This window comes from Dromiciops gliroides, chromosome 2 (genome assembly GCF_019393635.1).
Source record: "Dromiciops gliroides isolate mDroGli1 chromosome 2, mDroGli1.pri, whole genome shotgun sequence".
In the NCBI taxonomy this organism is placed as follows: domain Eukaryota; kingdom Metazoa; phylum Chordata; class Mammalia; order Microbiotheria; family Microbiotheriidae; genus Dromiciops; species Dromiciops gliroides.
In genome coordinates, this window is record NC_057862.1 from 81,648,772 (window position 1) to 81,676,377 (window position 27,606).

The following is a 27,606-nucleotide window of genomic DNA, read 5'->3' on the forward strand; positions in this document are numbered from 1 at the left end:
ATGTGTTAAAGTTGTAGTTAACTATATTGGACCTGTCACTTCATATCTGTAGTTCTTTGGTTCCACTTATCTGTAAAATGAGGGGATTGGACAAGAGTTCTTAAATTTTCTTTGGATTCCAGAACCTATGATCATATATGAAAAGCTTTCATTTGTCAAGAAAGATTAGGAGCAAATAAAGCTGAGATTTTTCTCAGAATCAAGTAGTAGAAGCTTTAATAACGCATCATTGTTAACATGGTCAATTTTTGTTTGTCCAGGTTGGAGATTGTGATATTGCCATTTTCCCCTATACTTCTTCCTTATGTTGGTGGTAATTGTCCTATTCAGTTTTGTTGCCTCTTACTGCCATGGGATGGCAAGCAAAGGAATAAAAAGGAGAAGCCCAATGAGTTAATAACTAAGTGATAAGATATTTTTTAGCAGTTTAATTGGCAAAAAAAGCCAGTCCAAATGAATGAAACATGCAGGCTAAAGATCATTTTAAGAGAACCTCTACAATGTTATTCAGGTGTGCAAGAGTAACTAGGCTGTTGTCAAGTAGAAGTCCTTGCTTGTAATTAGCACGTTGTATATGTTTCGTACACTTAATTGGGATTAGGAAGCAAAATATACAGTGTTTTCTGTGAAGTCATTTTTATTATATGCTGTTTTTGTCTTGTGTTTCTGTTTCTAGGACCGGAATCGGCCCTATGACACATTTAACTTGCACTCTTTGGAGAACTCTTTAATGGATATGATAAGGACTGATCATGAGCCTCTGAAAGGTAAACACTACCCTCCCAGTGGCCCACCAATGAGTTTCGCTGATATTATGTGGAGGAATCATTTTGCAGGTTAGGAATATTCATACGTCCATTCCTTGCTTGGTGTTTTAAATGAAAATCAGCTCTTAAAAAAAATAATTGCTATGAATTTGCTGCTAGTAAAGTGCCATGAATGTATTTAAAGTTGATTTTTTTTTTCCTTCATAAAAATCTGGTTCTGCAATACAAGATAATCAAGGTTGACTTTTGTTAATTTTCAAATTCCTTTGGAAAGTCTGTCGGTTGCTGATATGATCCCCACTTAAAATGACTTACCCAAGAGCAATTGAGGAATCCAAAACAATAGAGCCTAAGGGAACTTAGCCTTCTAGTCTTGTGCTGTTTTTTTCTGGACTAGCATGCCCAATGTGTTTCTGTCAGACACTATCACTGATTTGGAAGTAGTCTCCACAGATGACTTGAAACAACTTTATAGGAAAAAGACTCCATCTTATGACAGAAAAATATTTTTTCTACTATCTGAAGATATTTACATAGAAGATGGTAATTAGATATCTTCTACTTTCACTGATAAAAGAAAAAAAATAATGACTTAAATCTCAAGATTTGATTCAGGTTAAATATAAGGAAGACAGTGTGAGTGACACTATGACTGAGAGAAATGAGAATGTGCCTTGTCAGGAAAACCTGGTTTTCAAGAACTACCTCCACAATGAATGTTAAAAAAAAAAAAGTTTTTACATGTAATTGGGGGAAAATAAAACATTATTTTATCTTTTAAAAAAGAATTGTGTCCTACATATAGTGGGTGTGTGATCCCAAACAAGACACTTAATTTCTCAGTGATCCTGTACACCTCTGAGCTAAGACTAGAAGTTGTATAACATTCACTAATCTCTATTAGTAGAAGGAATTTCTTCACTGGGAGTTCCCTACATTGATGAAATCATAGGTGTGGCCAAAAAAAATGGTAAGGAAGACTGCTGACCACAAGGGTCTGCAACATTAGGACTTAATCCTCTGGAGATCTTTAAAATCAGTAGAGATTTGACTGGCCAGGTATAGGTCAACTTTTCATAGACACAGGGACTCCATGACCTATTAGACTCCATTCCTAGCCCTAACATTTAAATATTTTAATAGTGTATTTGGTATCTTCTTCATGGTTGATTGGAGCATGTGAATAATTGAGAACCAAAGGGTCAAGCATTTTTCTCACTTGATCAAGGCTTCTTAACCCTTCTTGGGTCTTGGACCCCTTGGTAGTCTGATGAAGCTATTAGAGCCCTTCTCAGGATGATGTTTTTAATATATAAAGCAACCCAAAAGTTAGTGAAAATAAAGATAGGTTTTTTTGCCCATCTAAGTTCACAGGCTCCATGAAATCTATCCGTGGTCTACAGGTTAAAACCCCTGAAGTAAAGGAAACATCCATCTTTTACACACACACCTCCCTCTTCTGGAGGTATCATATGGATCCATCATCTTCTAACCAGCCCCAAGGACTAAATCTGACTCTCAAATAAAGGGCAGGATTTTCCAAAGATCACTCAAGGGTATTGTCTCTTTTCATTACCATTGCAGAGAATATCTTGTATCTTTCCTGTTTTCCAGTAGAGAGAACACAGTTGTCAGGCCATGTAGGAAAAGGAATTGAGGGTATTCTCTGAAAGAAGTTGAAAGTTATCCCTCATATCAGCCCCTTCCCTTCTAAATGCTAAGAAGATATTAGAGATGTGATTTGTCCACAGATGTATAATTTGCCTTAAATAATCACTATTATTAAAACCGTCCTCATTGTGCCATAATTCTCCTCACAGCCAAGTTTCTTGGGCTGAGCTCTATAAGAAATAGCTGCAGGTCTCTGCTCCTCTCTTTCCAAAATCCTTAGCTCCTATTTGTTGGGCCCTCCCTTTTCCCTTTCCACAGTAGATGAAGCCAAAGCTTACCAGGTTATAATTTCAGAAATAATTATCCAGAGTATCATTGTGAATTGTACTGATGTGGAAGGCATTAAAGTCAGTGTCAAAGGAATAAGTTAGGAGCTGTGTTAGTGTGTGTCTGTTTTTGTGTTTGCACACACAAAGGGGAGAATTGTTGTTGTGTTGTGAAAATCCATTTTTGAATGGTTTGTCTTCATTTTGCTTGAGTTTCTCCATTACTCTTGGCAAGATGAGATCCCTTCTTTCCAAGACTGCTCAGCTGAGACAGCTGGCTATCAGCAGGCTTTCACCAAGGCAGGTTGTGCCTATCCGCACCACCTCATGTTCTATCTGTGGCTGTGGCTACCTGGGCTGCAGCAAGAGTGCAAATTACTTTAATATCTGAAAAAGCCGCCCCTTGCACCAACACTTCAGTGGCTTGGTTTCATGCTACCTTGGAGTAAAGAGTCTCCTTCTTGGTTCCTATTTCCATCCTGAAAAATTTGAGAGATAAGGAGAGCACATGAAAATAATATGAATCAGAGCTAACATTTATTTACATGGCACTTTAAAGTGTACAAAGCACTTCACCTGTGTCTCATTTGATTGACATTTCTGTATTATTATTACAGTTTGAGATGTTTCCTAACTGAAAGCAGAGATCAGGGATATCATGAATGATCCTTCATGGTGTGTGTGTGTGTGTGTGTGTGTGTGTGTGTGTGTGTGTGTGTGTATAAGTATTAATGAGCTTTTCTGTAGTCCTTCATCCAGGGAGTAGGAGCATAGTACCCTTAAGACATGGAAAGCTCATTCAATTAAAGCTGATTAAGTACCTTCTATGTTTAAGCCTCTTTGGGGGGAGGGCAGGAATCGAAAGTCTAGTAAAACACAATATCAGTCCTCAGTGAACATGTAGTACAATGGGAAAATGAGACATTTGTCTCACTATTTCTGGAACTCGAACCTTGAATAATGCCTATTCTCTGGCTGGCCCCTTGTAAGGCTTCATCAGTCATTTGTCCTCTGAGACCTAAGCACTTATCATGAGTTTTGAATTATGAGGTGTGATGTTTTCTGTGTCCAGAATGTGATATCCCAAATTAAACCTCTATCCCCATTCATCTGAGTTGCTCCAAAGTTATCCTGTCCGGATCATGACTAGTAGATACATGCATAAAATTCTGAGAGCTCAGTCAAGAGAGCATGGTATAGAAAAAGAAAAAACTCTGCACTGGGAGCAAGAGAGTGATTCTAGTTCCAGCTGGTCTGGTTATTTCATGTGACTTTGCCTCCCTGGGCCTCAGTTTCTTCATGGGTAAGTTGGGTGGGTTAGAATAGGTGATCTTCAGAATCCCTTTCACTTGTAATATTCTGAAATGGATCCTAATTTGGAGCTAACAGATTTCAAGCTTCAAAGTTTACATTTGTCACAGAAAGATAGTGCTTTTCTGGAAATATTTTTCTTTTGAAGACACTACCGCTTCTGTGTGCCAGTGGTACAGAAAATTATCCTTTTAGAGAGGAAGCACATAGAGAGAACATCTACTGCCTTGGTTGTAGGGAACACATGGGTTCAAGTCACAAACAGAGCAGCATGGCCCTAGATAACATCACAGAGCTCCTCAGTCCCCAGGTGACTCTCTTCCTCTGTTTCAGAGCATTTGTGTGGAGTATCTTAGTAGAGGCAGGCACTTCAGGGAACTGGCTGTTCTTCAGACTAATGAAATCACATTGTTGGACCCTAAAAAAAACCTGTTGGCTTCCTCAAATTGTTTTCCTGAATAGTGCAAGGTATAAGGTAATAGAATTCAAAATGTCAGCTCGATATAGAATAAATCCTATAAATATACTTTAAGTAAGAATAATGGTAACTTCACAGTAATATTTCACCTACATCCCATTTCACAGTAGAAATGTATATGATAAAGAGAGTCCTCTTTTATTTAAATTTTAAAAATATGATAAAATGGACTGGGAGGAATAAAGAGAATAAGGGAACAATTTATGGATGCCATAAATAACAAGTTTTAGTGGCTTTTTTGCCCCAGTTGGTAGGTTGCTGTAGGTATTATTATCTGTTATTTGTGGTAAAATTTTTGAGAAAATAGAATGCCTGGATACTTTTATTCAAATTAATTTTCATTCATTCTAGGCAAAAATTGTTCTGTTTCATACAAAGATAGAAGAAAAATAGATGAGAATTTTTTTGGTTGTCCTGTGAATACCAGTACTTTGAACCCATATCTCTGTGTGAGTGTGTGTGTGTCAGAGAGAGAGAGAAATAGGGGAGAGGAAAGCAAGGAAAAGAGAAGAGAGAGAGAATACTGAGAATACATAGGACAAGACAATATATTTTAGAAGGAAAACAGTGAAATGAAGATATTGAACCCAAGAAGTATTGAATGAGCTTTTCTGTAGTCACTTCACTTCAGGGGGGCATTTTCTCTAAGCCCCTCATTGAACAGATGAGCAAACTGAGTCCCAAATAGTACCCAAGGCCACACAGAGGTAGTAAGTTACAAAGTTGGAACATGAATCCAAGTCTGCTGTCCCCAATGTGAGTGCTTTTTCTTTTACACCACCATGATGTTAAAGTGTTTACACTGAGAGTATGCCATTTATAGAATCAGACTGTTGGAAACTGAAGGCACCTTAGAGACCACATGCAACCCCTTAATTTTTTTTTTTTTTTTAGTGAGGCAATTGGGGTTAAGTGACTTGCCCAGGGTCACACAGCTAGTAAGTATTAAGTGTCTGAGGCCGGATTTGAACTCAGGTACTCCTGAATCCAGGGCCGGTGCTCTATCCACTGCGCCACCTAGCTGCCCCTGCAACCCCTTAATTTTATGGAAGAAGAAACCAAGGCCCACTGAGGTGAACTTAGACTTACCTAAGGTCAAATGACTAGTAAGTGGGATAGCTGGCATTCAAACCCAGGTCTTCTGGCTCTATAATGAATACTTTCCTCAACTACATCAAAATGTCTGACCACATTCTTTCCCATTCTCCATTGGCAAGGGGAAATCTCCAAATGACAAGGCTTTATTTTTGACCTTGTCACCTAGGGTTGGTAGCGATAAGGGGGACTAAAAGGCCTAGGCAGGACAGAATAGTGAGTGGCATGTTCCCTGTCTGCAGTAACATGTACCAGGCAGAGGTGATGGCCCTGAGGCCTCTGCCCTGCTCACCTCAAGGTCTAATCATCTTGCTGTGGTAGTACTGCCCAGGAGGCAGAACCAAGTATAAGCTATGTTCTCCTCATGCTGTTTTTCCTTCTGATCCCTGTTTCTACCATGCCTCTAAATTGGGAGTTTAAAACAGCAAAAACAAAACAAACCAGATAGAGACCGAAGGAAACAGCCCAGTACTGTGGCCCTAATTGAGTTCCTCTCCTTACCCATAATGGCTATTTCTTTATCTGAATTTTCTTTTTCTTTAACTATTCTGGCCACAAAACCATGAAACTGAGATTAGCAAAATGAAAGGAGCAGGTGTGAGTTGAGAATCAATACTGATAGATTTGTTTTTAGAATGTAATTTATATACTGAAACAATCAGGGAAACATTAGCTATTCTGGTAAATTTACCCATTAAAAGTCTCTTATGTACAATTGAACTAAAACTTGGTGAAATGATAGCTAGAGATCAGGGGGGAAGGGATAAGACACATCCTTTCATGATTATAATAGTATGTCTATGCAGAAATCAAATATATAACAGTGGGCCACTTGGGAACTGGACAAATCAGACTGCTGAAGGTGACAACATCTGGTTTGCTTCATAGAACCTCTGAGGTCCCCTTGGCCTTGTACTTCTGTGAATGTGCTCCCTCATACTGGGTATGCAATACAGACTGGCCCATTTGTTTGTTTACTGTTGGATTCAATCATGGGTTCCATTGTGTTTGTGTTCTCACACACTCTCTCTCTCTCTCTCTCTTTCTCTCTCTCCCCCCCCCCCCCGCCCCCTTAGATCTCTGCCATGTCTAGAAGCCAGCCACTGCCTCAGAATTCTAGGGATCAGATTCTGAGCAGCTAAAAAAAGATAGGTAGTCCAGCAACAGAATCTTGGGGAAGGGCTTTGTTAGAAGCCAGTCTTTTTTTTTTTTTTTTTTTAGCCTACTACCTTCAGTTCAGTCCACCTACTGCTTCGTTCCCATTGTTTTTTTAAAAAATACCCCTAAGTTAATATACAAAATATAAAAATAACCTAAGGCAATTGATATCAGTGGATATTTTGACTATTATTTGTGTCAGAAAAATTACCATATTTCTATCAACATGATTTAAAATTCTTTGGATCCATTCTTACATGTTTTGAGAATAGGGAAACTGTGAACTTTACTCTAATTTTACAGTCAAATTCAATGAGAAACCAATGAGGTACACAATGTAGATATGACCCACAACACTCCTGGAGTCAGAGAACATGGTTTCAGATCCTGATTGACACTTTTTACCTGAGTTACGCTGGGCAAGCCACTCTCCTCAAGACTTCATTTTCCTCTTCTGTAAAATGAGGGGTTGGACTGGGCTAGCTCTAGGGACTGGTGCTCTCTTCCAGCTTTAAATGGATGATTTAGATGGGAAATAGGATTTAATATTCACAGAATCACTCTAGTCTTTTCAGGAAGAAGCATTGTATTAGGTAAGATGCATTTATACTTTGAGGAAAGAGGTGGAGGACTGTTAGGAAATTTCTTGTCCTATCAACAGATTAAAGAGGTACCATGTACCTTTTATTTTTGGAGGGGCAATGGGGGTTAAGTGACTTGCCCAGGGTCACACAGCTAGTATGTGTCAAGTGTCTGAGGCCGGATTTGAACTCAGGTCCTCCTGAATCCAGGGCCGGTACTTTATCCACTATACCACCTAGCTATCCCTACCATGTACATTTTTTTAATTTAAAAAATCCCACTTATCTGTAGGTTTTTAGGAAAAGTGACTTCAGCATTTAGATCTTTGTGACCTAGAATACTATTTGAATAGTCAACCCTTTCCATGGCTAACATCATTAAACATATATACTAGTAAAAATTTAAAAATAAACTTGCACCTTCATAACTCTGACATCATTAACCTTGTGAAAATTTGTTCTTCCCCAAACCTCACAATTTTGGGTACTATATAGTTGGAAAGTGGGACACATGTAGGATTTCCACAAGCTCATTTTACCAAGTTTATTTTCTAGCTCTCTAAGGCTTATATTTTACAGTACACTTAGGAGATAGCTGACAGGAACAATTTAAAAATAGCAGACCAAGGGCAGGTGACAAAATGTCACACTAGCAACACCGGGCTGCATTAACCAAAATCACCAGATGTCACACACTTGATTCTATTTTTGCAGCTGATTAAACAGCAGCATTTGTTGGACAAAAGGGGGGGGGGGGAAGAAGCTGTCTTATTTTGAAGTTGGATTCAGGTTATCTTTTTAGTGCAGTTTATTTTCTATTAATATGTAAACTCTTAAGTCACTGTAGAACTTGACAGTGAGATGAAACTAGACACATAATTATTGGTTTTATTAAAAAACCATGGAGGGGGCAGCTAAGTGGTGCAGTAGATAAAGCACCGGCCCTGAATTCGAGAGTACGTGAGTTCAAATCTGGCCTCAGACACTTGACACTTAACTAGCTGTATGACCCTGGGCAAGTCACTTAATCCCCATTGCACCTTGCAAAAAAAAAAAAAACCAAGCAAAAAATTAAATAAAATAACTATTAAAAAACCCCAAACCATTGGAGGATACATGGTTTGGATAGAGCTTTTTGGACATATTTAAGAGAAAAATTTCCAAATTACACTTACAAAAATAGTAGATTCTGAGCTAATGGACAATGTGGTAGCTGAAAGGACACCAATCTTGGAGTCAAGGAGATTTGGATTCTGGTCTTGGTTATGACATTAACTGGCTAGATCTGTGACCTTGGTTAAGTTAGCATTTGTGAGCCTCAGTACCCCACCTCTGTAGCCTAGGATGTTAAAACCAGAATCATATTTTGACATCGTTAGAGTTAGAAGGGACCTTGGGTCACAAATGAGGGCTGTCAAACTCAAATAGAAAGAGGGGCCCAGTAAATCATACATAAGTATCCTTGCAAAATGCTAATTGATTGGGGCAGCAAGGTGGCGCAGTGGATAGAGCACTGGCCCTGGAGTCAGGAAGACCTGAGTTCAAATCAGACACTTGACACTAACTACCTGTGTGGCCCTGGGCAAGTCACCTAACCCCAATTGTCTCACCAAAAACAACAACAACAACAAAAATGCTTATTGACTTAGAAAACCACGCAGGTTTATCTACTTTTTTTATGACTATATCAATACATTAAAATCAGATAGTAAGTATGTTTTAATCTTATTTGGGACCATGTTTGACATCTTGGATATAGACCATCCCTTCCATCTCCTCAATTTACAAATGAAGAAACTGAGGCCCTGCAAGGTAGTCCAGTTTAACCAAGGTCATACTGGTAAGTAAGCAGTAGCAGAGCCAGGATCAGAACCCAGATATTCTGCCTACAAAGCTAATGTCCTTCCCATTGTACCACTGGTTTATAACGTCTTTCCTAGTGTTAATGTTCAATTCACATGGTTCTTACCCCAAAAAGGAAGGCAAAGTCCAAAATGCTGCTGTCTTCACCAAGCCTAAAAAAACTCTATGAGCGTCGTCTGGAAGCAGATCTCACACACACATGCGCGCGCGCACATACACAAATTTACCTCACCATTGTACAAAACACTGACTAATGTTCTTGGTGACTGTTTTCTTTCTTGTTGCTGTGTCTCAAGGAGGATTTGTCTCAAGGACCCTTGAAAAGAACACAGGGTAGAGATGCTTGTGGGTAAGGTTAGATGGAAATATTGAGGGCACTTTGGTCAAGAAAGGTGAAGCTGAGAGAGATGTGATCAACCTTTCAAACATTAAGCGGCACAGAATAGAGCAGATATTGGTTGTTGAGCAAATTCCAGAAACACTGGAACTAGGAAGTATCCCTTGAAGCTCAAAGAGAGGTAGTTAGGAAAATAAGAGAAACTACTATTGAGCTGGGTGGATTTTTGATTTATGATTAAAATCGCGAGATTTAAGTTCTTTGGACAGATTCATTTTGAGTCCCAGTGGCTGATGGATATAGGTTTCATTGTGACTTCTAATAGCATGAAAGGAACAGACCAGTGGGCTAGGAGTAGAGACCTGGTATTGAGGCCTGATTCTGCCAATAACTTACTGCATCACTTTGGACTAGTTTGGGGATTTCATTTTCCTCTTCTGCAAAGTGAGAAGTCAGGGCTTGACAGTCTCTTAGAAGCTCTTCCCATTCTAACAATCTGAGATTCTACACATGCCAAATTTGCATTGAAGTAATGAGAAAGTAGGACTGCTGGCTAGTTTGGAGTAAATCATGGATGCTATTGGAATTCAGTGAAGATAACTGTACTTGAAAGCAGTTAGGAGACTTGAGTTCAGTTCCCAGAACTGACCTATCACTAGCTACATAATCTTGGGCAAGTCACACCCTCTCTGGACCTCAGTTTCTTCATCTGTAAAATGAAGCCATTGGTCTAAATGATACCTAAGTTCCCTTCCAGCTCTAAAACCAATAACATTCCATTCTTCCTGTATTAACAGGGGATTCATAAACCTAAATGAACTCTTGATTATCTGAACCAGCGTGGGGAGGAAGGAGCATTGATGTGGATTATTGAAAACTCTATGTAACTGTTTCTACCCCATTCCCAGAAAGCTTGTGTAAATTCATGCAAGGCCATGGAACTTCTCTCCATGATATATTTTCGTATATCAGGAAGCAAGGCCATGACCCTCCTGCTGTGGGTGTCCATGACTCCCTTTTGTTCAGGAGTCTACTGAAAGAAACAACTTAAGAGACTTATGATGAAATAGTAAAGCATACCAATTGAACATAAATATTTTGGAAAGTACTTCTGCAGGATTAGGGTAATTGTTAAAAAGGTTTTTAAAACTGCTATTAGTGTCTGATAAAAGGAAATGACAATTCATTGATAGAAGCATGTATATTTAGGTCATTTTTTCCCCTTTATTCTTAGGATTTTATATGGAATACCTCACTTTTAATACTCACTAATCATTCTTGGGTGGGAAATCTTTTCAAATGCTTTCCTCTATGCTTTAGAAATATGATATTTATGGACAAGTCAATATGATATGCTTCCCTAGAGACGCAGTAACGGTATTTTCAACAACACTGTCTCATTTTTTGCTTATTCCAGTGGAAGCCGCTCAAGTCAAAATTGAAGGTAGAACAACCTAAACAATGTTAGGTTAACTACTGTTGATTTTTCTGGCCTCCCTTTCCCAAGCCTTCTAATACTTTTCTGAAAACCATTTGTGGGATTTGGAGACCCACCCAGTTTCTAATTCTGCCCCTAATCCGTCCTGTGACTTCAGACAAGTCACTCCCTTCTCTGGGCCTCGGTTTCATTATATGTTAAATGAGGCAATTGGATATTTATGTCCCTTTCCTATCTAAATTGTGATTTTTTGAATGGACTAGGAAACTGAAAAGGTGATTATAAGCAGACAGTAAATATCAAAAATAAAAGAAACAGCAAACCCTTTCTGTATTTTAGTCTGCTGTGTCATACAGGGTCTTTCCTATTGCACAAAGAAACTGCCACCTTCTAGTTTTGACTTAAAACCTTACTTAAAGGCCTGGGTAGCCTTTGACAAATTAGGATGGAATTGTTCTGTTGTCATTTTAAAATTCTTTTTTTTTTAAACCTACCAATAAGATGCAGAGAGGGTTTAAATATTTATCTTTGCTTCTGTAGTAGGGGATGATCTTTTACTGATTCAAACAATTATTGGATTGTATGGTTTTTGTTTGTTTCTAAACAGTATTGCTGAGCTATTGCATAATGTTTTACCAACTGCTATGACCTTGTCTTAGAAAATGGCAGTTATTCCAAATTAAGACTAATAATGTTTCTCTCTCTCTCTCTCTCTCTCTCTCTCTCTCTCTCTCTCTCTCTCTCTCTCTCTCTCTCTCTCTCTCTCTCTGCCTAATTTTCTGGGGTCAAGGCTGGGGTGCTTTTGCTTCATTCTTCTCTCAAGTTCCCAAAGCATTTTAAAAAATGAATGATCCCTAATCTTTTGGTAATTGTTAACACCCTTTCTGTAGCTATGTGGTATAATTTTCTTCTAATGGATGAATGAAAAAAACATTTATTAAGTACTTACTGTGTGCACCAAACATGGTGTGATGAGCTGAGGGATCCAAATAGAAAAGTAAGATTGCTCTGGAGGAGATCCCAATTTAGATGAGGGAGATAATACATAAGAGCTTGGCTTTGGGGTTGATGGGAAGATAAAATACTATTTGGAGAATTTTGTGACTGGCCTTAGGGTCATTAGAGCCCACCTGGCAAAGCCAAGAGTGAAAATCAGAGATTTAAGCTAAAAGCACTGTTTCCAAGAAACATATTTTATGAATCTTTTAAGCAGAATTGCTAAGTATCTGGCTTCTGCTATTTTATTCGTCCAGAAGTGATTGTTCCAGCATTCTAGGAAGCTGCCAACAAGGACCACATAGCACTTCTGAGTACTTTAATTTAGGGAGAGTCAGCACGGTTATCTAGTAGAACAGCAAATTTGACCGTGAATCACTGGAGCTGAGAGCCAGGCCCTACTCGGCTACTGACTAGTTGTGTGACCTTGGACAACAAATCACTCCCTTTCCTTGGGATTTAGCTTCCCCACCCAATAAAATCGAAGGGATTAGCCTCTTTTAACTCTTACATTCTATGATTGGTTGAAGCTATCTACCTAGATGTTGGACTGACCTTAGTAGGACCTGGATCCTGGGAAATTTCTCTTAACTTTTCAGTGCCTCAGGCAACTTTCTATGATCATTATAGACTAGGTAGATCTCTGTATCTTTGTAGGGAAAGGAGTTCCCTTTATCACAGAAACCATAGGTGTCCCTTTCCCCATTCCCCGCCCTGCACCAAAGATTGAGTACATTATACTGTCTTTCTCCCTATCTCTAGTGTTATAGTGTGAGAATCCTGCCTTTTCTGTTCCCTCCAAGTATCAAAATATATAACCTTTGTGTATGTGTGTCATTTTGTTACTTGGATAAAAAGGTCAAGGAGAGAGGTTAAATATAGAATAAAAGCTTAATCCAGAGAGTTCCATTTTGTAATTCTGGTATAGTAATACATGTTGGGGTTTGCGAAATTCTCAGAGCTTTATGACAGAAGCCTCTGACTTAATCTTAGGATTGGGGCACGGTTCTGAGACTCACGCATGCATATTTTATTGCACATGCATAGATTTTATTTTTAAAGCCTCGGTAACAGTTGTTTCCTCTAACAGATTTAAGATATAAAACCATCTGGTTTTTGCTGTTTTAGCTCCTTAGGAATGTTCTTGTCTTGTAATGGTTGTGAGGCTATTAAGTTGAACATTCAGGTGTTTTTTTTCCTTTTCTGCTCACCAACATTTATTTATTTGTTTGTTTTTAGGGCGCATGGGAATAAATTTCCATCACCCAGGAACAGATAACATTATGGCACTTAACAGTAAGTGTTTGTCTGAGATCATCTCTAAAAATAGAAGTTGTCTATGTATGTTTTTTAGTTTTTCCAGTTGATCCATTGTAATTCAAAGCCTTCCAGCAAATAAATGGTGTTGGCTGTAGTCCTTGACTGTAGATTTTGGATATAAGGTGGAATACTAATGTGATTAAACACCAAACATATTTTGGGAACTGCTATTTGGGTATGAATTGAGCTAAATGGCAGTTAAAGTCTCTTTCAACTCTTCAAATTTTGTGATGATTTAATTGGCATCAGACCTGAACATAAGCATCTACAGGAAAAGAAAATTAGTGTATCTGCTTCTGAGGTAAAGTAAATAAGGTTAGAGGAAGAAGACTGAGTGGTGCCCATATACATATCTCCAGGTGTCCAAGTGTGTATGTTTCAGGCTTATCATATGTCACTCCTTTTCAGATGTATAAGCCACCTTGTCATCCCTCACACAGGATCTTCTATGTCCCATTTATGCTCCCTAATATGGGGGTACTGTCTGTGCCTGGAATGTGATGCCTTCTCATTTCCATCTTTTATAATTCTTGGTTTCCTTCAAAGTTCAATTCAAAGGGCACCTCCTCCTTGAAGTCTTTCTTGATTTCCCCCTCCTCCCAGCTACTAGTGCCTCCCTCCCCCAAATTAACCATGTGTTTATTCTAGATATATTTCTCTATGCATACTGTCTCTCCTGAAGGAACATAAGTTTTGTGAGGAAAAGGCTCGCTTCACTTAAATCATTTTTATTACTATTCAGTCATTCCAGTCACATTTGACACTTTCTGACTCCATGTGGGGATTTCCTTCTCCAGCTCATTTTACAGATGAGCAAACTGAGGCAGACAGGGTTAGGTGACTTACCCAGGGTCACACAGCTAGTGAGTGTCTATGGTTGGATTTGAACTCAGGTCTTTCTGACTCCAGGTGCAGTGCTCTGTCTACTGCACCATCCTAGCAGCCCCTTAAGTCACTATATCCACAGAATCTAGCCCAAGAGTACATTATTAAATAATGGTTGTCATTAAGATAAGTGTTGGCCCACAGACTATTTTAGGCCTGGCTTTTGGTGAATTTTCTACATTTGTGGAATCACCATGATGTGATTCTCCTCACCCAGGCAGGTTCAAAGACCCTTTTTGTTCATTTCACCCAGGAGTGACCTCACTCTGGATAATCAGCTTAGACTAATCAAATGCAGAAGGAAATAACCTAAAAACTAAATTGACAAAGAGAAAGGCATGGGATGTCACAAAATTCTTCAGGCAGTATTACACCTATTAAAGCTTTAAGCTGCACTAAGACTTTTGGGACACCCTGTATCTCTCACTTTACAGACCCCATATTTTCTTCTAGCAACATAGATAATAGAAAATCACTTAATTGGATATTTAAGGGTTTTTCCAAATCACTTTAAAGGAGCTCTCGTTTGCCATTTTAACATGGGTGAAAGCATGGTGTAGTTTAAAGAACAGTGGTTGTTTGAGAATTGAGAAACCTTGATTCAGGTCCTAATTGTGTTAGTAACTGGCAGTATGATTTTGGGCAAACTGCCTCACCTCTTGAGAGTTTCGTCATCTCCAAAAGGAAGTATCTGACTTTTTCTCTGAGGTTCTGTGAGTTCACCCATAATTTATAACCGCATGCATGAATATCACATACACATCACTAAGTCCCAATTTGTTACCCAGGCCTCTTGTAATGAGTATTATCATGAAAAAACAAAGATGATTAGAAACTGCTTTTCTAACCTTGTCCTGTTGAGCCAATTTCCAAAGCAAGCACTCAAACCCTACTTTGGCTAAGGAGAAATAGACAATAGAGTGGTGTTTGTACTCACCATTCTTTTTTTTTTTTTTTTTTTAGTAAGGCAATTGGGGTTAAGTGACTTGCCCAGGGTCACACAGCTAGTAAGTGTTAAGTGTCTGAGGCCGGATTTGAACTCAGGTACTCCTGAATCCAGGGCCGGTGCTCTATCCACTGCGCCATCTAGCTGCCCGCTGTACTCACCATTCTTAAATAATTCACAGAAGGCCAAGTCATATTGTAGTTCATCGGTGTCATATGCATGGCCTGATCCACATTACAATGTTGTTCCTATCTGATTTCAGTGTGGTGTTGTAATAAAAATAAAAAATATAAAAACGTGTGTTGTTCTCAGTCATTATGCCCACAAGGAGCCTTATGTATAGCTTAGTGGTACCCGTTTCTCTTTGTTTGACACCACTACTGCAGTTCTTCACATTCTCGGAGAATACTAATATTTTTACTGATTTTTGCATTGAACTCAATGTTAGTAAATGCATTTATACCTCTAAGTTTACAAATGTAACCTGGCAAAAATGATTTTCATCTTTAAAGTCCTCAATAAAACTTTTCCCATGAAATTTAGCAGGTAAAATTGTCAATTCTAACCTTCAGTTTCTGCAGCAGGAAATGAGTGTTATTGTTGTTAGTTTTTTTGTTTTTGTTTTTTGGGGGTTTTTTTGGTGAGGCAATTGGGGTTAAGTGACTTGCCCAGGGTCGCACAGCTAGTAAGTGTCAAGGGTCTGAGGCTGGGTTTGAACTCAGGTCCTCTTGAATACAGGGCCCATGCTCTATCCACTGTGCCACCTAGCTGCCCCTGTTGTTGTTCTTTTAACTTTGTTTTCCTCAGTTGAGAATAAGGAAAAGATGTGATTTGAGAACTATACAAACCCCAAAGCAGAAATTTAAGCATTTCATATAAAAAATTCTTGGTACCTTTGCCCTCCCCTCCCTTTTCATATTTTAATATATATTGCTGCTACTGTTGCTGTTTTTAAAACAGAATGAATCAGTAGGTTTTGGAACTAGTAACTCTCGTGTAATAATAAAAAACCTTTATTGTTTGTTATTGTTATTAGTTGAAACAAAGTCTCTAAGGGATTTCTCAAGGTTTTGTTTATTTGAAGGCTTCAACTCTTAAGTATAAAACAAAAGGACTTGGAGTCTTCTTGACCCTAATGGCTTTCCCTACCACCTGTGACTTCTGCCCTTGAAAAAATGCCAATTACTTGAGTGTTGATTAACTAAACTTTTAAACTGTAATCAGCTGTTTCCTGAACTGAGTTGTAAAGAGGGAAAGTGAATTATTTGTTTTTTCAAGGTAAAGCTAAAATGAAATCACTTTAGTGTTATAGGCTTATTAAGCATGAAGTATCCTTAGAAACACAAATAGCCCACTTTCCTCATTTTATATATGAGGAAACTGAGGCCCAGAGAGGTTGACTGTCTTGCCCCAGGGTCGCATTGGAAATAGATGGCAGAAGCAGGGTTGAACCCAACTCTTTCTCTCTGAATCCATGATCCAAATTTCACAGAACTGTTCTGGGAAGGTCTGTTAAGTCAAGGTAATAGAAATTCTAAGACCAAGTAAATTTTTACTTGTATTTTACTTAGTTGGAACCAATACATTTATTAGTCACACTCCTCTGTTGACTGATCAAATTATATTACTTTGATAAGTCATTCTAAAGAGACTCAAGTTGTTGTTGTTGTTAGAGATAAGAGTATAGCACATTTAGGATACAAAGATGTGTGTCCCTCATAAAATGAATCTCATGTCATCAGATGTTATGGCCTTAAAAGGTTTCATTCACCTGTGTGATTTTCTTTGTTTTGTTTTTGTTTGTTTTGCAGGGCAATGGGGGTTAAGTGACTTGCCCAGGGTCACACAGCTAGTAAGTGTTAAGTGTCTGAGGCCGGATTTGAACTCAGGTACTCCTGAATCCAGACCCGGTGCTTTAACCACTGCGCCACCTAGCCGCCCCCTCACCTGTGTGATTTTAATGGATGCCATTAGGTTCACTACTTATGAGCAAATATTTTCCTCTCCCATTGACAAACAAGAGGGATTAAATGGAATTTATTTCTCCAAACTTAGGGGATTCCTTCTCTCCTTTTCTTTTTTTCCCCAAATTTTATAACATAACTTAATCTTAAATGTGGTCAGTTAGCTGGCATAGTGGAGAGAGTACTGAGCCTGGAGTCAGGAAGATTCCTCTTTCCAAGTTCAAATCTGGCCTCTGACACTTACTAGCTGTGTGACCCTGGGCAAGTCACTTAACTGTGTTTGCATCCATTTCCTAATCTGTAAAATGAGCTAGAGAAGGAAATGGTAAACCACACTAGTATCTTTGCCAAGAAAACTCCAAGTGCAATTGCAAAGAGAGTCAGACACAACTGAAAACAACCAAATGAAAAAGCTTGACTTCTTAGTGTATGGTTGACTGGGAATAGTTTCCCATGATGTTAAATTCTTTTTAAAAAGCCAATCAAATTAATTAATTAAAATTTGAATGCCTTTTCAAAAGGAAACCACAGAGACTTAGAGTCAACTCTAACAACCACCACTACCATCTTTGAATAGGTGGTCTGTAGCCTCTTTCCTTCTGCTCCCTAGTTGCATTCTGGACTTCAGAGCTTAATAGCAGGGGACTACCGGGCAGAAAAGTGAATATTCCAGACAGAAACTTATCCAAAATCTCCCAATTAGTTTTTCATCCCATAATGTCCCTCCTGGATCAAAGCATAGAACCACCCACTGGGTGGTAGAGAATGTAGTTTGGAATGGGGTATGGTTATTTCTTTGTCAAGGTACTTCATTGATGGAACATATAAAAAATTATGTACTTTGCTTGTCCAAATTTCATAGAGACAGATCAAATCCTAAGTGATTGTCATCAAGAAATACATATTAAATTGCTAAATCATGCATGCTACCATCCCTAGAGCAGAGGAAAGCAGATAAAACAGACACTCTCTCGACTGCTCAGGATTTGAGCTTCTCATAATAATACCATATTTGTAAAGCTCTTTAAAGTTTACAAAGCATTTCCCTCACAAGAACCAAAAGTGAGTGGTGTCTTTTTTACAGATGAGGAAACTGAGGCTCAGAGAAGTTACTTGACCAACTTGACCCACTCAGAGGAGGTATAGAAGGTAGGCCAGGTTGCCTTTTTAAGATAGCTCTGATGCAGGCAGTCATAAAAGGCACAAAAATACATAAGAATTAGTTAGTTTGTCCCTATATCAAGGGATCAGTGCATTTAAAGATACAAGAAGAGAGATTTTTCTAGAGTCTCAAGTTTGGCCAGAGATTCGTTTAGTCAAGCTCTTGCGTGCCTTTGGATTTTCACAAGAGTGGTGCTCTAGGTGCTATTTGGGAGAGGGTGCTGATATAAGAAAGGCAAGACCAGGTAATAGGGTGTTTCCAGAGAAGAATAGAAGGAATGTATGTTTAGACACACATACATGTGCAAAAAATAGGTGTGGGGGGGTGCTGAACTATGATGCCATTGGTGTGGGAAACTGCCATTCAGGTGTGCAGTTATCTGCAATTCAGTCTTAAGTAGTTATGGGAGAGATTCAAGGTCACAGAGTCAGCCAGTAGGCACATAACCATGTTCCAGGCATCATGTGAAGTGCTAGGGAGGCCAAGACAAAAGTGAAGTTATCCCTGCCCCCAAGGAACTTACATTCTTTTCACTCCTCATTATCTTTAGTTTTTAATTAACAAGAATTTCTTTTCTCTCCCTCTTCTCTTTGATTTAAAAGGAAAAACAAAACCCTCATGACAAACATGCATAATCAGTATAACAAATTTCCACATTGTTTCTGACCAGAAAGGTGTGTCTCATTCTGCACAGAGTCCATCCTGTCTCTGTCAGGAGAATGGGTAGCACGGATCATCACTAGTCCTCTTTGAATCATGGTTGGTCATTGCATCAAGTGGAAATCTTAAGTGGTTCAAAGGTGTTTGTCTTTACAACATTGTGGTTACTGTATCATTTTGCTCTCCCTTCCTTCCTTCCTTCCTTCCTTCCTTCCTTCCTTCCTTCCTTCCTTCCTTCCTTCCTTCCTTCATTCATTTATTTATTTATTTGTTTATTTGTTTGTTTATTTATTTATTTATTTATTTATTTATTCATTCATTTATTCATTTATTTATTCATTTATTTATTTATTTATTTATTTATTTATTTATTTATTTATTTATTTATTTATTTATTAATTAATTAGTGCGGCAATTGGCATTAAGTGACTTGCCCAGGGTCACACAGCTAGTAAGTGTTAAGTGTCTGAGGCCAGATTTGAACTCAGGTACTCCTGACTCCAGGGCCACCTAGCTGCCCCTCTCCTTCCTTTATTACAAATTAGTTCATGTATATCTCCCTGGCTTTGTCTGTATTGACAACTTATGATGTTCAACACAATAATATTCCATTACTTTCATGCTATATTTTGTTCAGCCATTCCCCAAATTATACCCTCACTCCCAGTTTCTAGGAGCTTACCCCAACAGGGAAGGCAACATGTACATATCTAAGAACATACAGAATACATACAGAGTGTATACAAGGAAATTTTGGGAGGGAGACCAGGCACTAGTAGCTGGGGTAATGAGCGTGTATGTGTCAGAGGCAGGACATAAACCCAGTTCTTCTTGACTTCAAGAAGGCCCTCCTTGTTCCTTATCCCAGACTACCTAACTTTATTTTATTTTTAACCATGAAATAAAATGAGCATTTCCATATGGAAAATAGAACAGAAAAGAGAATTTACATGAAATTGTTAATTTCTATTATGTACAGTTTGCTTTTAATTTTAAAGATTTAATAAACAATGAACATATGCATATGTGAATCATCTCTATACTCTACTTCAGAATATAACAGATCTGTTAATTCAATGTTGAACAATCTTTGATTATCTCTCCTTTTCCCCTAAAGCTTCTTGCCTCTGAAAAGTGGACCTGAGAACCTAGTAAAATCCCATTTAATTGAAAATTTGGATAATTAGAATAGGGACTATGATAACATTTAACTCTGCATTCTCAGTAAATGAGTTTGTTAAGCAAATTAATGACGTAAAAATGTTATTTGGGAAAGTGTTTAAACTATTTGAGAGTAAAACTTTCTAAGTACCCCCTAAGAACTTTAGAAATACCATTTAGGTGCCTGTTGCTGCTGGTATCCTGGTTTGCAATTCATTCATAGCCTTTAAAAATCAAGTTCCCTAAGGACCTTTACTCAGTAACACCTTATTAGCCTAGTTCTAGCTGTGGTTGGTATTTGGAAGTAATTAAACTGCATTTCTTTTAAGATATTCTATAATTAAGATTTTTCACTTATTCACTATGACCTTCTCACCAATTAGTCCAAATTATAGAATTTTATTGGAGGGAAAACTCTAAATAGAAAATTGTGTCTTAATTACAGCTGCAATTGCATTTGAACAACTTGGATGTTTTGTTTCTCCATTTTCCCATTTAATTTTCTTGAAGACCTTTTTTTCCCTTTAAATTTTCACCATCCTTTCTCCTAATTAATGACAGAGAGGTTCTAGCAGTGTTGCTGTTGGTGAATGATATGGAGCATATAGCATATAGCCCTACAATCCTCTCATTGAGATGCATGGCCACTCAAGAGATAAGCCTTGAAATATATAAGAAAAACAAAGAAATGCAAAATGCATTTTGTGTGACATGGTGGATGGGCATTCTGTTCAGTTAGTTCACCAGTGCCTGTAGAGGTATTGCAGATAGAAAGTGAGCTGGGTCTAGAATTCAGGAGGAAGAAAGTAGACCATAACACATTTCTTCAAGTGCTTGGAGCTTCACATGATTCCAAAGTGTGTTCCCCACAGTAAAAATCATTCTTTTTTTAAAAAAAAGTTTTTTTAACACTGGTATTCTCCCATGAGGGTGTGGTATGGATAAAGATTTGGGTCTCAGTGTTAGGAATACTTATGGTTCATCCTGCTTCTGATGCTTTCTGGCTGTGTGACCTTTGACAAGTCACTCCCCTCTGAGTACCTTCCTCCCCTCAGTCCTAGCTTTGCATTAGAGGGAATTTCCTCACTATGTGTACCCCCAAAGTAGTCAGAAATCACAGGTCTGGGTGCTTCCACCTCCCAATTTTCCCAGTCATTCTACATATCTGTGACTCAGGGAACACCCACAAACTCGGTAGACTTAAAGTTGCAGGTGACTCAAAGGACAAAGATTAAGTAGGCTTGTAGCTTATTACCAATAATGCTTGTAGGAGAAAAGTGATGCAAAAGATCACATTAAGGACTTGCATGACCAGAAATGGATGGAGGTGGGCCAGTCACAGATTATAGATGAGGGATAAGAGACTTGCAACTGGGAAATAGTAAAAGATTGAAGGGAAGGTTCCATTACATCGAGTGGCTCTTCTAGGAAGGATTCGTGTAAGGCTATAAGCCAGAATGACATGAGGAGAGGGTGTATCTGTCCTGGGTTGTTGCCTGTACTGGTTAGTGAATGGAGGGTGGAGGGAGGGGCAGCAATACAGATCCTTGGAAGGTTAAGTCCATCTGGTTTTCACAGAAAGTGTTGGCAAGCTAACGCTGGCTGGCCAAGAACAGCCTTTGAGTAATTGCTGTGCAGGTGTGTCATCCTTTCCATCTTTCCTGTTGCCACTGCTGACTCCCTTGCCATAGGAATCGGTAGCTAGCATGCTCTCTTCTCCCGAGTGTCACAAGGAAAGGGATTGTAAGTGTGGTATTCCTCACTCACTGACTTAAGAAGTTTTCCCATATATATTGAATTTGCGAAGGACCCATATCTACCAAATTGCCCAACTCCCAAAGGATCCCCAGGAGATCACTGCAGCTAGAGTACCTGCTGTTCTTGCTGTCTCAAAGAGCTGATGCACACACGCACATATGTGTGTGCATGTGTATGTGTATGTGTATGTAAATGTATATATGTTTGTGTATGTATGTGCGTATACTTGGCCCCCCTCAACTTCCCACCCAAGGAGCTCTTCCTGGTTTGGGAAGCTGCCAGAGGCCTTTTTTGCTTAACCAGGACACTTGTTTCATATGTACAACTGGGAGACTTCTCATCATTTCCCCTGCCAGTGTGCCAGGGCCTTCCTCTCTGCTTTTTTCAGTTATTTTTCCAAAGCTGAAGAATATTTGTAGTCAGAAGAAACATTTGTTGACTTGACCTCATTATGCAAACTTACATCTTGGCTCTTTGCTATTACTCATTTTTTTGGTCTTATCCCTCACCCAACGTGTAAAATTAGACAAAACAAAGCTCCACATTGGCTATAGCCTATATAAACACACATTCACATACATACATACACACACACATAAATGTATACACACGTGTCCATATGTATAGGCTTTATGAGTCCTTTACTGCTCTATCAGGAGGAGGGTTGCATGTCTCATCTTGTTAAGAATAACTGGCATTTACAAAGCACCTACTGTGTGTCAGGCCCTGTGCTAAGCACTTTTCAAATACTATCTCATTTGATCCTCACAACTACCCTTTGAGGTGGATACTATTATCTCCACTTCAAAAATGAGGAAACTGAGGCAAACAGAGGGTGAGTCACTTGCTCCGGGTCTCAGAGCTAAGCAAATGCCTGAAGCTAGATTTGAACACAGATTTTCCTGACTCCAGGCCCAGTGCTCTATCTGCTGTGCTACCTATTAATGATCAGTTCTTTCCCTACTCTTTGCCAACCCTGTCTTTCCTAGAATCTCTAGCATGACTGGGATGGGGTGGGGGTGGGGGGAGGGAGGGCAGGAATCAGAGATCCCAGGCTGGAATCCCACCTCTCAAATGTCACCTCCTTGAATCTCAGTGACCTTGTGTAGAATGAGAGGGCTGGCCCTTTGTAGCTCTCTGGTCTCTTATCCTATATTCATCACAGTGGTTATATTAGAATTGTTTCTTCCTCTCACTTTGTAAAGAAGAATTGAAACATTTTTATACGAATTTCCTAATGTCATCATTGCACTACTGTCCCCAGCACTGGTTTTCTCATCCTCTCTGTTCTCAAACATAAACTTTTTTTAACCTTCTGAATATGTGAAATGAGAGGCAGTAAGGCATTATACAGTAATCTCTGGCCTTTTTTGGTCACATGGAATTCATGGAATTTATTTGTCCATATAATTTATAAGTAAATAGACACATATAGAGGGGGGGTACTCTTGGGGCATCCAGGTGGTGCAGTAGATAGAATTCATGAAGTTGAAAAGACTCATTTTCCTGAGTTCAAATCTGGCCTCAGACACTTAGTAGTAGTGTAACCCTGGGCAAGTCACTTCACTCTCTTTGCCTCAGTTTCCTTATCTGTAAAATGACTTGGAGAAGAAAATGGCAAACCACTTCAGTATCTATGCCAAGAAAACCCCAGATGAGGTCATGAAGAGTTAGACACTACTGAAATAACTCAACAACATAAGGGGAGTGTGCTTAAAGATATTTAATAATAAGGCTATTATTATTAAATATTAAATAAGATTATCATTATTAAACATCTTTAAGCTTACCATTTAATAACTAGTTAATTTGGTAACTATTTAAGCATATAATTTAATAATAATAATGAGACTTTTATTATTTAAAGATCTTTAAGAGCACTTCCCTATGTGTATTTATTTATTTAGCACAGCAGTTCATGTAATTGATAATTATGTATAATATAAAACTTAGACAAAAAATTGACATTTTAAAAGGATGATTTAAGAGTGAAATAGAAGACCATTTGAATCTAGAATCATTGAAGGGGGGGAATTCCTTTGAGTAGGTGGCATAACGTGGTCAGAACTGTGCTTTTGAAAAATTCCTTTGGCAACTATATGGAGAATAGATTGGAGAAAGAGAGTTGAGGTAGGGAGATCAATTAGTCTTTTAAAATGACAAGCATTTACATTGGCCTTTAAGGTTTACAAAGCACTTTGCATGTATAATCTCAATTGATCCTAACAACCTTGTAAGGCAGATGCTTATTATCTTCATTTTACAGATGGAGAAACTGAGACTGAGAGAGGATAAGTGATTTGCCCAGGGTCACCCAGCTTAGTAAATATCTGAGGCATAATTCAAGCTCAGGTCTTCCTGACACTAATTCCAGGATATTGCTTAAGTCCAGGAGAGAGCAAATACAGGCCTGAACCAGGGCTTGTGAGTAGAAGGAAGGGGAAAGATACAAGAGATCTTGTAGATGGAAAAATAACAAGACTTGGAAATTGTTTGGCTTTGTGGGGTGAGAAGAAGTGAAGGGTCAAAGATTACTCTAAAGTTCCAAACCTGGGCAACTGAAAAGACAGTGGTGCCCTCAGCAGTAGTAGGGAGGTTCAGAAGATGGCTGAGTTTTGGGAAAGAGATAAAGAGTTCCAGGATGCAGATTACAACCCATCCATGCCCACTTATCCTGTATGATTGACTCCAGTCCACTCAAAATGAAAAGGTGCAGGGCTCTTATTCATATTGACACTATCCAAGGAACAGAACTCACCCACTGATGAATGGCTCCTGAAGTCCTGAAGTAAAGGGGGAGTAGAAGAGGGGTGAGCATCCTGAATAGATGTGTGTGGGGATTCTCCCAATAGCACCTGCACAGATGCTGCTTTGGTGCATTTAGACTGTAATTTGCATTAGAGGCCACAGCTTGACTCGGGGCAGAGTTGAGGAGCTTGAATTACAGAAAAAGAGGGTGGGGAGAAATGTATTGTGGAATTAGGGTAGGCATGGTTATGTTGGAGACAAGCCCTATAGTTAACTTTCACTAGAGGATGCAGTGTGAAGCTTCTTCCTCAGATTTGTTGATCACACATCCTTTGGGGTCATGACATGGCCCCTGGATGGTAAGCTGGCCTTGGAGTCAGGAATATCTGACTTCTGAGTTATGTCTCTAAGACATACTGTTAGTATGAGCAGACAACTAAGACTACAAGTCTTAATGCAGGTACCAATCTGCATTGGTTAAAAAAAAAGTTCCTTACACCAATTAAATCATATGGTTGGTTAAAAACAATGTCTGGAGATACATTCCTTTAGAACCTCAACCCCTCCCCTTCTAAGCATTTTCAGTTATATCCATTTTCTTTTTTTTTAAAATTAAAAAACATTTTTATTTAAAGTTTTAAGTTCTAAGTTCTATTTTTCCCTCTCTCCCTACCCACCCCCTCCTTGAGATGGTAAACAGATATGTTATACATGTGCAATTATGTAAAACATTTCCGCAATAGTCATTTTGTATCAGAAGACTCAAATGAAAAAATGAAAGAAAGTGAAAAAATAACATACTTCACTGTATTCAATCAATATCAATTCTTTCTCTGGAGGCACATAGTATGCTTCATCATTGGTCCTTTGGGATTGTCCTGGATCATTATATTGCTAAGAATAGCTAAGTCATTCACAGTTCTTCATCAAACAATATTGCTGTTATTGTGTACAATGTTCTTTTGCTTCTGTTTGCTTCATTACACCATCAGTTCATGTAAGTCTTTCCAGACCTTTCTGAAACCATCCTGCTTATCATTTCTTGTAGCACAATAATATTCCATTACAATCATATACCACAGTTTGTTTAGCCACTCCCCAATTGATGGGCATCCCTTTTATTTCCAATTCTTAGCCACCACAAAAAGAGCTGCTATAAATATTTTTGTACAAATAGGTCTCTTTTTTGGAATGTCTTTGGGATATAGACCTAGCAATGGTATTACTGGATCAAAAAGTATGCACAGTTTTATAGCCCTTTGTACATAGTTCCAAATTGCTCTTCAGAGTGGTTGGATTAGTTCATGATTCCACCAACAATGCATTAGTGTTCCTATCCATTTTCAAAAATGCTCAAGGCTCTCCATCCTCATATTTTTGGATTGATACAGGTACCATCTATTCTCTTGTCTTTTCCTGACATGAACTATGTCCGTACTACTTTTACTATTTGTCTACTTGTTTCTTTAACTCCTCACACCCTAGTATCTGTTCATAACAATCTAACAAAAAGTATTTCTTCTAAGGTTATCAGTGTATCCTTTTCTTAGTACTCATTCTTCTTCTCCAATTCCTTTTGGAAACTCCTTCAATATTGTAACTTCCTGGATTTTCTCTTATATTGGCAAGTAGCTCCTTTTTTTTTATTTGTTGGCTCCTCCTTTATGACACTTAATTGGGGGTGGCTCCCAAGGCACCATCCTTACTTATTTTTGTAGTAAGCCCATCTATTCCTATAACTTCAATTTAACAGCTTTTACTTTGGCATCTCTAACTTCTTTCTTGCCTGTTCTGTGAAGCCTTTCCTGATTCCCTCCTCTCTCTACCCCCTTTTGTTAGCTCTTTCTTTTTTTTTTTTAAATTGCTTTCTACTACTTTTAATATATTTTATATTTAATTGGCATCTGCTGGGGGCAGCTAGGAGGCACAGTGGATAAAGTACTGGCCCTGGATTCAGGAGGACCTGAGTTCAAATGTGGCCTCAGACATTTGGCCCTTACTAACTTTGTGACCCTGGGCAAGTCACTTATCCCTAATTGCCCCTCAAAAAATTATAATTGGCATCTGCTTAATGTTTGTATGTGTACATATGATATCCTTTATGTAGAATGTGAATGCCTTGAGGGAAAGGACTATTTTGTTTTTTTTGTTTTGTTTTGTTTTTATATCCCCATGCCCAGCAGAGTACTTGATATGTAGTAGATGCTTAACAAATGTTCTAAGAGTTGAATCTAGTACTTCCAGCTCACCAGATAACATTTCCAATTGGATATTCCTCTTAACACCTCAAATTGAACATAACCAAAACAGAAATCTTGGTTCTCCTAATCAGTGGATCTTTCCACCTGCCTTTTGGGGGTCAAAATACTTGGTGATCATCTTTGACATTTTTATTTATCCCTTATAATCAGTTACTCATAAATATCTGCCATGTTGAAATTCTAATGTATCAAAATACCCTTCAGGTTTACCGACTTCCTATTTATGCTGCTAACTACACTGATCAGTTAGCTAAAGCAAGCAGATAATATAGTTTTTTAATAACTTGGCTATTAGCTTGCAAGTGGGGACTGTCTGCTAGTGTTAAAAGATGGTGGCAGGGAGTAGGGGGAGAGAAATAGAAAAAAGGACAATTTGAGTTTATGAGGATAGGTGAGCCTGTGCTGTTATGACCAGTTTGAATCTCTGATAACAGCAGGCAAACCTTTGAGGGGAATTGATAGAGAAGCTTCTAAAAATAACATTTAGACCTTTGCTGTTCTGAAAAGACATATTGTTCATGTAGAGGAAAGAAAATGAAGACCACTGTGATAAATCAATGGCACTTGCCACTTGTCTAATATTCTTGAAATAGATTAGTTCTGAAACAATATGCTTCCTTCTATTAGAACTGCTATTATATTTTAGTACCATTAAATCACCCATAACATTTTAATAGCATGATTTCCTATTACTCCTTCACTCTTTCAGTCTCTTGCCACACCCAAGCCAGAATGCTTGCTGTGTATATTTCAGTTTTCCATTTTAAAAGATGAGCCTGT

The 27,606-nt window shown here is 38.5% G+C and overlaps 1 protein-coding gene across 19 annotated transcripts in view; it reads left to right on the top strand.

Annotated features, from left to right (window-relative positions):
- The window catches only part of CPEB3 (cytoplasmic polyadenylation element binding protein 3), a 256,089-nt gene that overhangs the window by 118,127 nt on the left and 110,356 nt on the right, over window positions 1-27,606 (top strand). For 10 of the 19 annotated variants that reach the window (XM_043987657.1, XM_043987655.1, XM_043987641.1 and 7 more), the window contains 2 exons: window positions 677-836; window positions 13,201-13,257. In XM_043987657.1, the coding sequence (XP_043843592.1) occupies window positions 677-836; window positions 13,201-13,257 (217 nt within the window). The remainder of the gene's footprint in view (window positions 1-676; window positions 837-13,200; window positions 13,258-27,606) is intronic. The other 9 variants (XM_043987647.1, XM_043987654.1, XM_043987650.1 and 6 more) reach the window with 3 other exon arrangements.